The sequence below is a fragment of the Python bivittatus genome, unplaced genomic scaffold (genome assembly GCF_059951505.1).
Source record: "Python bivittatus isolate LINGU-HERP-01145 unplaced genomic scaffold, Pbiv_v1 ctg000350_np1212, whole genome shotgun sequence".
Classification (NCBI taxonomy): Eukaryota; Metazoa; Chordata; class Lepidosauria; order Squamata; family Pythonidae; genus Python; species Python bivittatus.
In genome coordinates, this window is record NW_028277074.1 from 7,346,055 (window position 1) to 7,362,043 (window position 15,989).

Genomic DNA, 15,989 nt, shown 5'->3' on the forward strand with positions numbered 1-15,989 from the left:
AAATCTCACAAGAGAAAATGTTAGATTTGCATCAATTTTCACAGATCATCATTTTTAACCTGAAATTATCTTCTAATCACTGATCATTTCTGTCTACAGATTGACCATTATAACACATTTTACAAAAGCAACTGACGTTGTACCTGTTTAGACTAGAAAGAAAATTTGCTTTCCTGTTCTTTGTATGTCCTATCTTTATGCTTTTGTTGGGGGGGGGGGGGAATAATACAGAATTAAATTAGAAGCTGGTGCACATTCCATAGAGCACGATGAATTTCAAACTGCCGAACACATTGATAGCAAAAGATGGGGTGGGGCGGGGGGGAACCAAGACCTTGTAATATTTCCACATCCTTTCTTGGGCGCAGTTGCTGCCTCCCGCTTCCAAAAAGCTCAACATGCGACTGCCCCCAAGCGCAGTACCCTCCTGTCTAACACCGCGGACTGACACAGTACGCACCATCAACCTGCACAAAGGGAGGAGTTCAGTACAGTTCCTGTGACAATCCAATTTCAACCTCGCTTCGCCCCGATGCAAACTTTGCTCCAATCCGAAGATGGCAGGGCGGAGTTTCCTAACTTGGGACGCGCTGCCTGGCGCTCTAGCAACTGGTCGAGCTTGGGGGCTCCGTATTGCGTAGATGATAATCAGGGCGGCAGAGGCGTACTGCGCTTCTCTGCCTCCCCGAGGCTGTAGTGCCTCCTCCACCTTATGCGCCCTTCGCAATTGCTGCTGCTGCCGCCGCTCCAGGACTTCTATATAAGTGTTAAAGCGGCCGCTTGCTGAAGATGAACGCGTCTTGGCTTCGCAGTCCCACCAAAGCTCTGTCGTCAAGCTCACTTGCAAGAAGGTAGCTGTGACCGGAACGTAGAACTGCAGAGCTCAGCAATAGCAGTTGCATGCTGTTGTCATGAGTTGCTCGGACGTGGTGAGGCATCAGGCGCAGGCGACGTGTCGCCCGCCCCAGGTGAAATTGCCCGCAGCATCTGCCGTGCGTTCCACGGTTCCTTGTCCGTTCTCCACACCAGCGTTCACGTCGAGCCAACAGGTGAGACTCTTAGCGCGCCGACGGGAAGGCTGTTATTCTCGTAGTGGGCGGAGAAAGCAGAAATGGGAATGACGGAGTCCGTGAGCCCCATCCTTGGGAAAGGTGGGATGGGTGAACCCAGGAGTCGGAAAAAATTGATGAAGTGTCTGCTCAAACAAGGAACACTGGAACTTTTTCCCTGGAGGGCCCTGAGTGATTTTTGTAGCTGAACAAATGCCGTGCATCACTTAGATGCCTGGGCGTTAGCTCATTAGGTGAACATACCTGATTGAACAGAATGGCTGGTTGCTCTGACCTGAGTCCTGTCTTCAGGACATGCACCATGTGTGCAAACATTCTTCCGGCACTCTGCAGTCCAGGAGTAATACCCATGTTTTCACCATACGTACTCCATATAAAAGGGCATATGCATCTGATCAGATGAAATATTTTACTCAGTTACTTGCTGTTGTTCACAGTTGTATTCATGAACACATGCTTTGGCTCACTACTAACATCTCACACATAGCCCAACAAATCTTAATCTGAATATGATGCAAAATACCACTGCACAGTGAATGGCAGTTTATCTTTGCCATCATATGAGTATTTGAGAGGATTCTGAGCAGAAGCTTATGGGTGCCTGTCAGATGAGCAGAGTCTTTAACAGGGAATCTATGACAGAAGAGAAGTCACTGCCACTTCATTAGCAGAGTGAATATACTACAAACTGGTAGTACATCATCTATTTTAAAGTTATTTCCCACCAGACCAGTGGTGTCAATATCAGGAGATTGTGGGAGATGTAGACCAGCGCATCCAAAGGGCGCTGGCATGTCTATCCCTCTTTTGCTGAGCCTTTTTTTAGCATCAGAGATGTCTTCTGTATTATTCAGACCAACCTACTATGCTTTATTATTGGCAATGTGTGGACTACCAGTTGTGTTCCCAAACATGCTACTTTGGATGGCAGGCAAGCCAAGCTTTGAATATGAGAAAACATGCTGCAATGAAATGTGGTTTCTTGAGGGGATCAGATACATATGCCAATATATCTTGAAAAGGAAAAAGGAATTCAGTGTTATTGGCCTGCTAAGTCATCATATTGTTTGTTTGCAACTTAACCTATTAAGTAAACTCTTTTTTTTTTTCATAAACCAATATTTATGGCCCAGGAGGATGTGTGAACCCAGTCAATTGTGTTTATTCCAAAAACCTTGTTAAGGAAACTGGTTTAGCATGAGGTGTATGTAAATATTTGACAGAATATGAATTGTGTTTGTGTGTGTGTGTGTGTAGATACTCATTAAAGCTTGTGAGGCCAGCTTGCTACTTTTTCATCTTTTTTACCCCCTCTGTGCCCAGGGCTAGGGGGATTCTTAACTTGTTCTCTACTTGGGACTTGAAGACCCTTGTGAAGGCACTACCAAGAGCCACAGTATCCCTTCTCTGGCACGTAAGGTAAGGTAGTCACCTGAGGGAACTGTGCAAAGTGTTCAGCTATTCTCTTAGAAGAAGAGTGCACAGGACCTGGAAGTGTGAGGTCAGTCTGCTTGCACAAACTGCTAATAGGAAGGGGTGGTGGGGCTGCAGTTAGATGCAGACAGGTAGGGTTGGCAGAGTTCAATCATACTATCACCTAGCCATCCATGCTGACCACAACAATTTTTAGGTGGCTGAAGCTGAAGAAGAGTTGTAGCAGATATTTATGCAAAATAAAGGCTGTAAGTGAGAATGCAACAGAAAACTTTATCTGTTTATAGTGAATCATGAATTCCCTATTAATTCTGAATAAAGTCCAGAGAGTGTCCTTAAGGAAGACTGCATTTCTGGACATTTATGCCCCAGTTTTGAATATACAGTATGCCAGAAATAAGTCACATTAAATTCAGTAAGGTCTTTTACTTCTGAGTAAATGTGTTTAGAATAAATGGCCAGAACTCTCTTTTAGAAGTTAGTATAAAATTGTTTTCTGTACAGTTGGAAGTAAGTTTTAACAAAACTATTGAGCCTTGTTATAGTGCAAGTTTGATCATTGTGATGATTGTAGACCCTAAGGCATAAGTCCATCCTTAAATGGAAAGCCTAGTCAGTTTTGAGTTTTAGTTTTGTAGATATGTCACCAGAAATGCAGTATCTTAATTATAAAAAGAGAACATAGCTGGTCTGTTATAGCAAAAAAACATTAAAAACTATAGGATTTATTATTCTAGACTTCATAATAATGGACTACAATCTTTTGCATAAGATTATTTGATTAACTGAGATGAAAAATGTGAAAATTTAGTGCTACGGTAAATAAATATATTTCTGCTAAAGGTGCCGCAAGACTGTTATAACAACAACTGCTTGCTGTTTGTTTTTAACTAAGTCTACTGAGTTCTGACATGTTTCAGTTCCAAACAGACATAATACAGAAAATTAAGAATTATATGAATCAAACTTCTGCATAATGTTTACCGTGGCAGCTGTTTCAGTAGATGTGTTTTATTAAATACAATTTCATTGACTTCTTTGCTAATTGTGTGCAGAATTATGCGCTGGCATTTTAAAAAAAGATAGGAAGCAGCATTTTGCTATGTGTTTGATTACAGTATTGATTTTAAAGAACAGCTAAAACATTTAAAAATAATAGATCAAAGTTTATTTTTAAAATTCAGTTTTTACCCTTTGACTTAAGAATCTGATGTAACAAAGTAAATCAGGAAATTCTTATCAGGATGACAGCATTTTTAGACTATGCTGTGCGTGGGTGAAGTGGGACTAATATTGACTTGGCCCCAATGTAGTCATCTGAGAATTCACTTTTTTTTTTGGTTATTACTGCATTCCATGAGGTTTTATCATTATTGTGCACACACACACAAACACACAAAATGTTTTCTCCATACATGGGAAGTGACCCTTAATACCAGCTTGCTTGGGATTAACAAATATGGGCTAAAATACAATGATCTCTGTTTTAAAACTTATTTTTCTCTCCTGCTACTGTTAGAGTAGTTTTATCAAGGCCTGGCTAATTATTTCAAGACCATCATATATCAGGGTCAGGGCAGTATAAATTTGGAGCTCCCTCCACCATTCAGTTGAATTGAAACTGATTTTAAGATTTAGGTCTTCAGATTTATTTGAAGCAATATTTATTTGTTTATAATTTAAAATTGTATGACATTAATATCTACTATGAACAAACTTGCATTGCAAAAAGCAGATTTTTTTTGTATCTAGAAATATAAACTACTTTGAAATATTAGAATTTATTATATTTAAATTTTACTTTCTGTTTTTATGATAGAACATTAGAGTATCATATCATAATACACATTTTTTTAAAGAAATAAGGGAATATTTTGAAAATAACTGGCTTAAATTGGGCTAATTTTTTCTAGCATAAGTATCTGGTTTATTTCAAAATAATTAAGACTTACTTCCAAGTAATTATGCAGATAATTGACATTATTATTCTTCTGTTTCCCACATTATTATTAATTCAGTTTAAGCCTGCCTTTTTATTCAGTGCACAAAAATACCAAAAAAGAATTTGCTTTTGCCAAATAAGAAACAGCAGTATTATACATACTGAAAGCATAATGAAAAAGACATTGGGATCTTAATATCATTTTTAGAAGCCTTTTATTTATTTAACAAATCTTTTTTACTGCTTTTTTTTTTAAATAGAGTTTTATAAAATAAAGTACTAATTTCCTATCTTTGAAGAAAAGAGTTGCCTTTTTAAATTACAGAAATGTATATGGCTGCTATTGAATTACAATATAAACTTTGTACTTGATCATGTGTTGTTTTATGCGATGTTGCATGCACATCAAAGGATTATGGTGGTAAGAAGTTCAGTATAATTTTTAGTGAAATTTATTTAGATTGCAGAGTGACTAAAAGCAGAAAAAGCAGCATAAAAATATTTATGTTTTCAAGGAGAGGTTTTGAAATCTTATTCTGTATATGTATTTGTTTTAAAAGAAGAAAGTTCTTGCTTCTCAAGATTACTGGATATGTTAGGCCAAAAACACACTGCAGTATATACATCTCACTTGCTTAACCATGTTGTAGTTACATGAGATTTGGTGGATGGTTATAATAACGCTCTTTTACATTCCACTATCCACTTTTCCTTGATCTGCCCTATATTTACATTATGGACATTGGATTCATAGAACACCAGGGGATTTCTCCACTTTTAAGTTAAATTATGTTAACCTGCTATCCACTATCCTTGACTTGGCAGAATTTTTTTTTGTTTTTTTTTGTCTTCTTTGCCTGTCAGTTTACTAATTGGTTCTGTTGCACTGCTAAATGTGCCCTGATTTCTGAGTGGACTGCTTGTTATAGGCAAAGTGATTTGCTTTCTCCCCCAGGCTTTCAAAGCAGGGTGGGTTTGACTTCAGTACTCTGCTGAGCTTCTGGGCAGAGACTCTTTGGGACTCCTTCCACACCCCCTACTGGGCATCCCCCAAAGTAAAATAATGTGAAATAAATATATGGGGAGACACCAGGACAGAAGTAGCCCCAAAAGAGGAGGCAAACAGTTCTGCTATGACTGTGTTAACTCATCAGGTGTTATACAATGGGATAAATGCAACTGACTAGGTTGTGATCAGCCATTCATTGGGTGGAGGAGAACGAAGTGATTGAAAATAACACATCTATAGAAACTGGCAAATAAGTTACAGAAGTTACAAACAGAAGGGCATTCATGTTGTCTAATCTGCTTGACTATGTGATATACTAAGTATCTGACCTTCATGAAACAAACCTGCAGAAATGATTCACTGCATTTAAAGATTTTTTTTTTGGGGGGGGGGAGAGCTAGCACTTGGTGTGGCTGATGAAATAAAGACAATATAGTCCAAAGCCACTGTAACTCATTCTCTTTGCCACTTCTCATTGTGTCAAATTGGGACATTTTGTCCCAAATGTATGCTAAATGTGGCACCCGCAGCAGATGAGTTTGTGAGACCTAGCTTAATCAACACTGGGAATCAAGTAAAGTGTTTGTAGAGGCAGGGAAGCACACTGGCCCATCAAATATGATATTCAGAGAAAGAACAGGGCACATATTTCAAGTGACTGACTTCAATTCCAATACTGATTGTGATGGTACTTATTTCAAGACCCTCATTTCTAGAGTCCTCTGTTTCCAATATAGAGCACCTTCTGCCAAACTCCAGGTCCTGGACTTGATGGCAGAAGCAGAGGTAAAGGAAAGAACTTCTTGCCCTTCCCTTTAGTCCAGTCCCATGGCTGTTTAGTCTCTCAGAAACATGGTCTGCCATGCTCAGTTGATTTTATATGGTCAAAAACAAAGGTGAATTGATATATTCCCAAGTTGATCACTTAGTACTAAAGCTATTGATAATGTTCAGGATACCAGGAGATTCTTTTGTCTGATATCATCCATTCATTTGGTATTTCTACCCCTATGATTATCATCTTAGGGCGTATCATCAGTGTCCTGAGGATTCTCCCTCTTCCTAGGAGGAGGACATTCTCACGCCCCCATACACTCTTCCATCAGTCATACACTCTTCCATCAATCATACACTAACTTACCTCAGCAGTAAGATTTACTGTCTTCTTACAATCTGCCATCAGTGCCACATGAAATATTCAACACAGTGTCAGTGTTATCCTTGATTTTTTTTTCCACTTATGGGTTGCAAGAATACCATATGTAAGTTTACTATGTGTCTGCTCATTCTGAACTTAACCTTTTATAAATTATCTGTTGTGTCTGGAGGGAAAAAAAGTCACTGCCAGTTTCCCAATGCCTTAATACAGTTGGGCTGTGAGGTCAAAATCCTGATTTTAGTCTAGTTTTTCTTCCCATATATTAGTTAACTGGATCCACATATTATATTTCTCATCTTTCTCCCAGGAGCTAAAGTTGGGATATACAGCACAATATCTCTGTATGGTAGGTTTGGCTAAAAGAAACACGTTGCTTCTTTGGGAAAAGATTTACTCGACCACAAGTCTTCAACATCTTACAGGCTTCCTGGTTTTCTCAACACCTTTAGAAACAAAAGGCGAAACTCTTATGGACAGAAAATTACATAACAGTAGCAATGTCTCCTTCAAATTAAGCTTCATTTCGGATGACCTCATGGCCACTACAGAAGTGGCTTGCTATTGACTTTTCATAGATAGACAGACAGACAGACAGACAGACAGATAATTTTCAGTCAAATGCAGCCTAGGCATTTACTGGTAGACTCCCATCCACATACTAACTGGACCAAATTAGGCTTTTGAGATCAGCCAATATTAACTAGGTGCTATTATTTATCAGGGCAAAAATCATGATCTTTATGCTTAATTATTTTGGCAGTTGGGTTTGATTGGAGATAAAAATAATTAAGAATAGTTATTTGGAAGCTTCTATCTATCATTTGTCTTTAATTATTTTCCTGTTTTGTTTTTTTACATTTTTAAAGGGTTTATTTATTTTTAATCATCTTGTACATGTAATTTTTTTTTACATGACAACAACATATACTTAAATGAGAAAAGGCAGACTTATTTTACATTTTACATTAGCAGCATCTTATGCTATGATTTAAAAATATTCTGTACAAAGGGTTTAATTCTAATACCCCCATCTTTGTACATTAACAGTCTCTGACACAAATAATACCCAGAAAAATAATGAGAAAAGCAAAGATGAATATGTATAATTGAATGATAAGGCTAAAATGGTTTACAACACATGGTGCATAAAAGAGGGCTGTAAATCTTAACATGCATCTTAACATTGACTAGCACTGAAATAATAAATTGCTGGCATTCTTCTCTTTTTCATCAAAATCTATTACTTCCATGTTTCATATCTGAATTCTTCCTCTTTTTCACTGAGGGAAGGAGTTAATTTTCTCTTGATTCTCTATTACCTACTGTCCGTGATTGATCATCCTAGGAAAGAGACATCAGAAAAAATTGTATATCTGTTAGGAGAAAGATAGGTAAGATTTTCCAGCCAGTTCTGGAACATTCAAAAAGGCTTGTTTTATTTGCTTTTTCTAGCAGAAGCAAATAGCCAGATGGAAAATAAAAAGGGGACCCTAACAGGCCATGACACTAGCTAACTGGCAGATTTCCTACTATATAGATTGGGCCATGGGTACAGTTATAACAGATATATGTTTATTCATTTTAATAGGTTAAATGATCGTTTGCTTTTATGTTATGTAATTAGCATATCTCTTGTCTACCCATTTTTTTCTCCTCAGAGTAAGGTAGTTGTATACAGCAAGATGCAAGAAGCTCTCGAAGTGACACTTTCTAATAAGCAAGAGGAAGATGAGAAAGATCAGCCTACTGAAATGGAATACCTTAATTCTCGCTGCGTCCTTTTCACTTACTTTCAGGGAGACATTGGCTCAGTAGTGGATGAACACTTCTCAAGAGCTTTAAATCAAGCTAACAACTTTAGTTCAGAGGCTATTCTTTCAAAAAGCAAAACAGAAATAAATCCACTACGGAGAGGTAAGTTTTAAAAGGAAAACTGAATTGCACGTTGTTTTCTTCATAGATGTGTACAAACATATATTGTGATTTCTTCCAGTTAAGTGCATTACTATTACTTAAAGAACAAAAACAATACAAAACAAAACAAAAACACACCTGTACCTACAACCAACACTTGTGAGATGCCCCTAGAGAAATCTCTCTAGCTGTCAAAATACTGCTGTGGATGCAACCTAAATAGTTGCAAGCAAAATGTGGAAATGCTTGGGAATGTTTTAATTATTATTAGTGTTATCCTTTAATATATAGAAAAATAAAAACATAAGAATAATTGAAAATGCAAAAGAAAAAGACCAAGGAAAGCAATAGAAACAGATATCACATGCAGAGAAAAATTACTCATTTGCCCAATTTTAAACATATCAGTGTGTGATCATGTGAAAAAATATTGGTCATTACCCCAATTAACAGACAAAGTGAACCCACATTGTTGATCCAAAATTGTAATTCTGTGGCCTTACTGCTTTTATGACATTGAAGAGTAGTACTGTATGTTTTTGGAGCAACTCAAACTTTGCAAATAGTTGGCATAGTTCTTCATGTAATGATACATTTCAAACATGGGATATGTAATTCAAAAGTACATTCAGCTCTTCAAACCACTTTAAACCATTTAAATAAATGTACGGATATTAAATTAACATAGTGAGACAAGCCCATATTGTAGGAGTAAATGTCTTCCCACCCATTTTACACTTCTAGAATTATGAGATTGACAACAAACACTTTAAAAAAGTTAAAACATTATCTCAGTTTTCAATAAACATAAGAGACAATATTTTACTGAATGATTTCATCTAAAGATAAACAAACATACTTTCTATTCTTCAAAGTCCTTAACTACTGATTTGTTAGTATGTTGCAATCTAGCCCTTTATTCTAAGGTTCTTGCAAATAATTAATATCTACCTCAATGGTACTATTTAATTATTTATAAAAATAGATTGTAGATTCAAAATCATCCCATCACCAAACCAATATTGAAAATAATTCAGGTTTAGATGCTGCTAATTCATCTTGACTGAACAGTGAGTTAAAAATACAGTATGCTTAAATTCAAAATACTTCTGTTTTGCAATTGGCTATGCACACTCCTGTTGCAGAAAAAAAAATCATGAAATGTTTTCCACTTTCAGAAATTTGGGCACTGGTGTGCTACTCAATAATTTTCTCACTTTTCTTCTCATGAGAGAGGTAATCATATTAATAGGAAAAAGTAGCACAAATCCAATAATTTGTGTCAATCAGCAGTTATGCTTTTGTACAGCCACGAAAGCGAGATGGGGCAGTCATTCTCTCTCAGCTCAACTCACCTCACAGGGTTGTTGTGAAGAAAATAGGAAGCAGGAGTATTAGGTACGTTCACCACTTTGAGTTATATATTAAAAAGGTGGGATAAAATTATTATTGTTGGTCGCACAGTCAGCCAGATGTTTAGTCTGGATTTGGCATTTTTATCCATCTATCGAGCCCTTCCCAAGGACCTGGGATAGGCAGATGTTGTTGTTTGATGGTATTAAAGGTAGCATCACAGGATGTAAGTTGCTCCAAGTAAAGCTGCCTTTTGCAATTGATTGATGGTGATTTTGTCAATGCCAATGGTCTTCAATGGTGCTCCAGATGTTTTGGGATTGTACCCAAGATACCTGTTACTATTAGTACTAAAGGTACTATTTTTTCTTTCTTTTGCCACAGTTGTTCTATAACTATTTGCAGGTCGTTGTTGTTGTTGTTATTATTATTATTTTATTTTATTTTATTTTATTTTATTTTATTTTATTTTATTTTATTTTATTTTATTTTACATTAGATAGTTCCAATAATGTTACTACACATGCTTGTTCAGATACTAGTAAACTTAAAGCCATATAACACAGTCTCTTGTAATTATTTTCATTAATGTAACATTAAACTAAGACCATAGAAAGTTTAATGAAGAAGTACAGCTAAGAGGTAATTTAAGTTTGCTTTGGATGACCAGATCTAAAGAGAGACAATAATCTTGAATTCATAGATTCATTATTCTAATTAGAGTAACTTAATTGCATGAACAAATGAATGATATGGTTTTACAGAATTTGTAAAAGTATTGTAACTAATCTTATTACTTCTAAGTATATTAGTTATTTATAATGCCATAACAAACAAAAAATAAAATAAACAGAAAAAACCCTAAAATTAACAAACTAAATTGATACAAATCACTCACAACAGTGACTCTGGGTAGCAAACAGAGGATTAAAGCCTCTGTTTCATAACACTCAAAACCTAAATTTCTATTGATAATACATAACATGTGCCCAGGCTTAAAAATCTAACATGAATCCATACCGACCAGCAACAAATCCACCATTAGGCTGATTTAACTCCTGGGATTATTGCCGGAGTGAATGTTCAACACCTCTGCTCCATGATCTACACTGGCTCCCAGTGGGCTTTCTGGTGCAATTCAAGGTGCTGGTTGTCACCTATAAGGCCCTACATGGCATATGGTAGTGTTTGTCAACCCCAGCAACTTTAAGATGTATGAACTTCAATGCTGGCTGGGGAATTCTGGGGGTTGAAGTCCACACATCTTAAAGTTGCTGAGGTTGAGTAGTATTGGCATAGGGTAAGGATACCTGCAGGAGCATCTGTCTATGGTCATTTCTGCCTATCTGACCAATACTGGCAGGGTAGGCATGTCCCACATCCTTTCTATTAGGAAATATCATCTTGTGGGACAGGAATTGTGCCTTCTCTGTTGTGGCACCTATCTTATAAGCAGTGTCCCCTCAGAGATCTTTCATAAGGCAGTTTGAGATATCCTTCTCTTATAAGAAAGTTGGGATAAAAATATTTGTCTTCATAACCTTATGCATTGCTTTTATAACATTATATAGCTTTTTAAAAATACCTTCTTAGTTCAAAAATCACTAGTTCGTCAGATTTTCAATTATTCTGCATTAAATTATTACATTTTAATAATATCAGTTTAATCCCAGTTTCAATTTAAAAAGTATAGTAGATATAGATATAAAGCACTGGTCACTTTAATAATAGATCATAAAATGTGCTTTGATTGTTATATTTCATGATGTAGTTTCAGTAACATTTAAAAAACAATTATGAATATCATCAATTACTTTAGATACTAGCAATGGTGTTTCTAAGTCCATTTTAAGAATTTATATCATATTTGCTTTTCTTTTAAAAGAGAACACAATTGCAAGCCAAAGGAGTGGTTTCCCAGCTTCATTTTGGACCAGTTATCAACCCCCACCTCCACCCTCCTTAAATGGAGTTCATCATGATTTTCCGGTTACTATACCAAGCACCTTTTCAGTAGCAGATCCTAACAGCTGGCCAGGACATACGTTGCATCAGACTGCTCCACCTCCTCCATCTAACATGCCAGAGTCTTGGCATTATCCATTAGCATCTCAGGTGAACTCTTCATATGGACATACGCATGATGTGTACATGCACCACCACCATCCCCATGTACACATGCATCATCACCATCATCCAACTTCACACCTTGACCCACGGTACAGACCTTTGCCAATGCCTTCAGTTTGTGCAGGCAAGATTCCTCCACCACAGTGTGATGCAACAAAGACAGATCCTACTACTGTCAGCTGTGCTACCTCAGCTTGGGCAGGAGCCTTTCATGGAACAGTTGATATTGTGCCAACATTTGGTTTTGAAACAGGTAAGTTGGAATATCGACAGATATTTCAGAAAATGTATGACATATGTCTTTAAGAGTATTGCATTTACATTCTTCCTTTTTTTCCCAGAGTTCAAGGTGGTACACTTGTTTTTTCCTGTTTAATCTTCACAAAACCCTAGGACAGGTTAGAAATAATAATTGGCTTAAGGTCACTCCATAAGCTTTATGGTTGATTGAAGATTTGAAGCTGGATCTTCATAGTCCTAGTTCAACATTGTAATTGCTAGATTTTTTTTCAGCTAAGTTGCTAATTATGAATCCTTATCATTGTTATGGAAAGCTGCAGTTGCAAGAATAGATTTGCAAAGGGAGAAAATGAATTGTTCACCACTACTGAAATAAAACAGGGAGGCAAAACCCAAGGCATTATATTTTGTCTTTGTAGCAAAGATCTGAGATATATGATAGATACTGTAACTTCTTAATATAAGATGATAGAATTTTTCTTTATTATAGCTCAACATACCTGTTTTTGGGAATAGTTTTCTTCAAAAGTTCTTTAATTCTAGGGTTCTTGTTTGTTAGTATACGCATCTGTAATAAATTTGGTTTCTTAATCTTATTCAAGAATAGGATGTTCTAAATTCACATAGTGTAGACCCAAGGGATGTTTTTAAAAATTCAGTGGTATGTGCAGTGGTATGTACCCTTTTTCCAAACAAACCAGCATACGCTATCAATTTTACTCAATTATTAATACAATTATGTTAAAATTTGTAAATAGAAGTTTCTTGCTAAAACTGAATTGCTTTTTCTGACTTCTGGGCTTTGAGCTTGGAAACTTTATAATCTTTAGTCATTAAGGCAATTGACATCTGGTTTCAGCCTTGACATTGCCATAATTCCCCAGAATGTTAAGTTACCATTTGGGCTACAAACAACTGCATTATAATTATACATACCAAATTCCATTGTGATAACTCAATATTTTGGAGTAGATATTACATTAATATGTTTCCTGCACCCACAGATGCAGGGACAAGTTGCTGTCCCTGGAAAACTTTCTCAAAGCTATGTTTTATCTTCAGGACAGACATAATCTTACGAGAAAGAACAGAAAATGTTAAATTGTTATGTTAACCCAAAAGCTCAGTTGTTTCAATCATTGGCACAGAGAAAATTATTGTTAGGCCTATTTTGAATCAGTCACTTAAAGCAACTTCTTGAATCCACAACTTCTAAGTATGATAAGTTCAGATGTGGTCTCTAGTAGATCTGACTGCATTATTACTACCTGAATGTTAAATTTGATGCAAACTACTATTTAAAGCATTGATATGCAAACTCAGTAGTGATTCAAAGCTGTTCTAATGTCTGTATGTGCATACATCCTGGAAATGTTTTCTTTAACTCATCTTAACATGATTGGTAAACCAATCATCATCATTTGCAAACCATTGTTTATGCTTTGTGTTATGAGCAAATCAGGCCATTATGATTTGTTTGACAAACCATGAGTTAAATCACACATGGCTTAGTGTGATCTATATACCAAGCCTGTGTATTTAAGATTTAAGATGCACAAACCTTTGCTAGATTTACCAGAACATTAAAGTGTCATAGTTGGAATAAAAAAAGATAACCCTAATGAGATGGATCATCTAGTTACTGGCATTCTTTGGTTCAAAATAGCAAAGCATAATTTTGTTACACAGAAACTTAAATTCAGAACTCCACTGCATTTGAATCTGGATGTTTCATTTGTATGTCTTAAATATTCCTGTGCTATATCATCTAGCAGATGACATAGCATATCTCATTGGCATTGCTGAGATGACCATATGAAATGCAAAGAATAACAGTGCCCAAGAGGTAAAGCCAGTTGAAGGACCTTCGTAAATCTTCCAAAGTATTGTGGGACTTGTACCTTCTGTTCATGAATGGCATAACTCAGCTCTGACAAAATATGAATTATTGCTCACTAACCCACATTGAATTGTGAAAACCTGGTACCTGCTGTCTATCAACTCTGCATAGGGCATGGATTTCCAGAGGGTGGAATTCCTCTTATTTCTAGTCCTAACTTTTTTTTTTTTTTTTTGCTGGATATGAGTAAACCATTTCTTCCTGGGCAGGCATTTAAAAATGGCATCCCTTCACAATAACATGGAAAGGAATAGAAGAATCCCCAGGAAACACAGCTGAGGATATCACCTAGTCCAGATGGTCCTTAAGCTGAGGCCAGTTGGGCAAAAAGATCATGCCTTATATATAAAATGTAAATATAGTTTTTTTTTACCTATTCATAGATAGTAGACCACAAAGTTTCAGGCCCTAGAAACTATGCCACATTTAAAGAAAATAATGTATTTTTTATGTTTTTGTTCTCAAAATAATTAAAATAATTAATTTTAAAAATTTAAGTAATTATTAACAAATAATAAAAACAGCTATTTACATTCTGAGACGACACCATTAAGGAAAGGGGGAAAAGTAATTTCAATCCAAGGCTCATAAAATCCTTCACCAATTAGTATAATTTAGGAAAACATAATGCTGACTTTTTTTTTTTTTAATCAATAGGTTCATTTGGCACTATTTTAAGCAAATCTATTTATCCATAAGGATCAGTGGAGACAGGCTCATTTACTTCACAATTTCTATGTGTTATGTCAGTAAATTACATTAGATAAATTTTATTACTTTAAATTATTTTTCCTTTTTTCTTTTTAGATTAGATTAGAATAAAATACATTCTCTAGCTGACTACTCTAAATATCAAAAGGGAAATGGGGAGAAAATTTTTGAATTAAAACATGGGACTGAACAAAGTAATTCTTTTTGGGAGTGATGAAGTGAGAGAAGTAACAAATAATGACTAGAATAAAGATAAAACATCAAAAGGTGAATAATGTGGATGTATTTTAAGTGTTTTTGACTTTCTCTATCTCATTTTCTGTACTAGTTGCTGGAAACCAGCAGGCTTTACTCTCACATTCTCATTTATATAATGATAGAGTCAAATAGTGCTACTTGCTGCCTCAAGAAATTAAGAAAAAATAGCACAACTAGATCTTTAAAAGGTCTGGATGATTTTATGGCCATTAATAATATTTGCAGCTGCAGAAATGAGAAAATAGTAATTACATTTCATGTTTTGAGCTATAATGTCATCATCTGCCAAGACAAGCAACAATTGGTTTTCTCTTGATGGACTCTGCTTTTTGGCAAGGCATATTTTTAGTAGATTTGAGTTCTCTGTGAAATTTGCTATCATTAACAAATAGAAGGAAAGGTGAGTCAAATATTATAGCAGATCTTTTTTTCTTTTTCTTTTTTGTCTAGACTATCACTTAACCCACAAAAATAAAAAAAAATGTTGTTTCCATTAAAAAAAACAAATTGAAAGGAAAGATAAAAAAAAAAAAACAGGAAATACAGGACTATTATTCCCTGGGTAAAAGAAAAGTTGTAAGGGCAGAAGGTCATCTAATTGGCTGTGTGCACCTCCACATGTAATACCTTTAATATAGCCATAATTTATGCTTTAAAAATAAAATACTAATACTCCAGTGCAGCGAGTTATGTCTTTGTGTGTTTCCTGATATGTCAAGGTGGTTGACTGTGGCTGCCATTAAAGAACCAATTAAGTAGAGAGAACAGGCCTCTTTTTTCATACCAAGAGAGTAGCATTATTGAGACTGATAATGTTGAGTTCACTGGTCAGAGCTACACTTGTGACTTCTTAATCTAAGAAATGAATT

At 35.8% G+C, this 15,989-nt stretch overlaps 1 protein-coding gene across 4 annotated transcripts in view; it reads left to right on the top strand.

Annotated features, from left to right (window-relative positions):
• The first annotated feature begins 443 nt into the window (after positions 1-443).
• The window catches only part of VGLL3 (vestigial like family member 3), a 34,935-nt gene continuing 19,389 nt past the window's right edge, over positions 444-15,989 (top strand). The window contains exons 1-4 of one of the 4 annotated variants that reach the window (XM_088144567.1): positions 920-1,049; positions 2,394-2,489; positions 8,273-8,528; positions 11,767-12,264. In XM_088144567.1, the coding sequence (XP_088000693.1) occupies positions 8,297-8,528; positions 11,767-12,264 (730 nt within the window). In that variant the 5' untranslated portion in view covers positions 920-1,049; positions 2,394-2,489; positions 8,273-8,296. Of the gene's footprint in view, positions 1,050-2,393; positions 2,490-8,272; positions 8,529-11,766; positions 12,265-15,989 lie in introns of all 4 variants that reach the window. The other 3 variants (XM_088144566.1, XM_025173852.2, XM_007439290.4) reach the window with 3 other exon arrangements.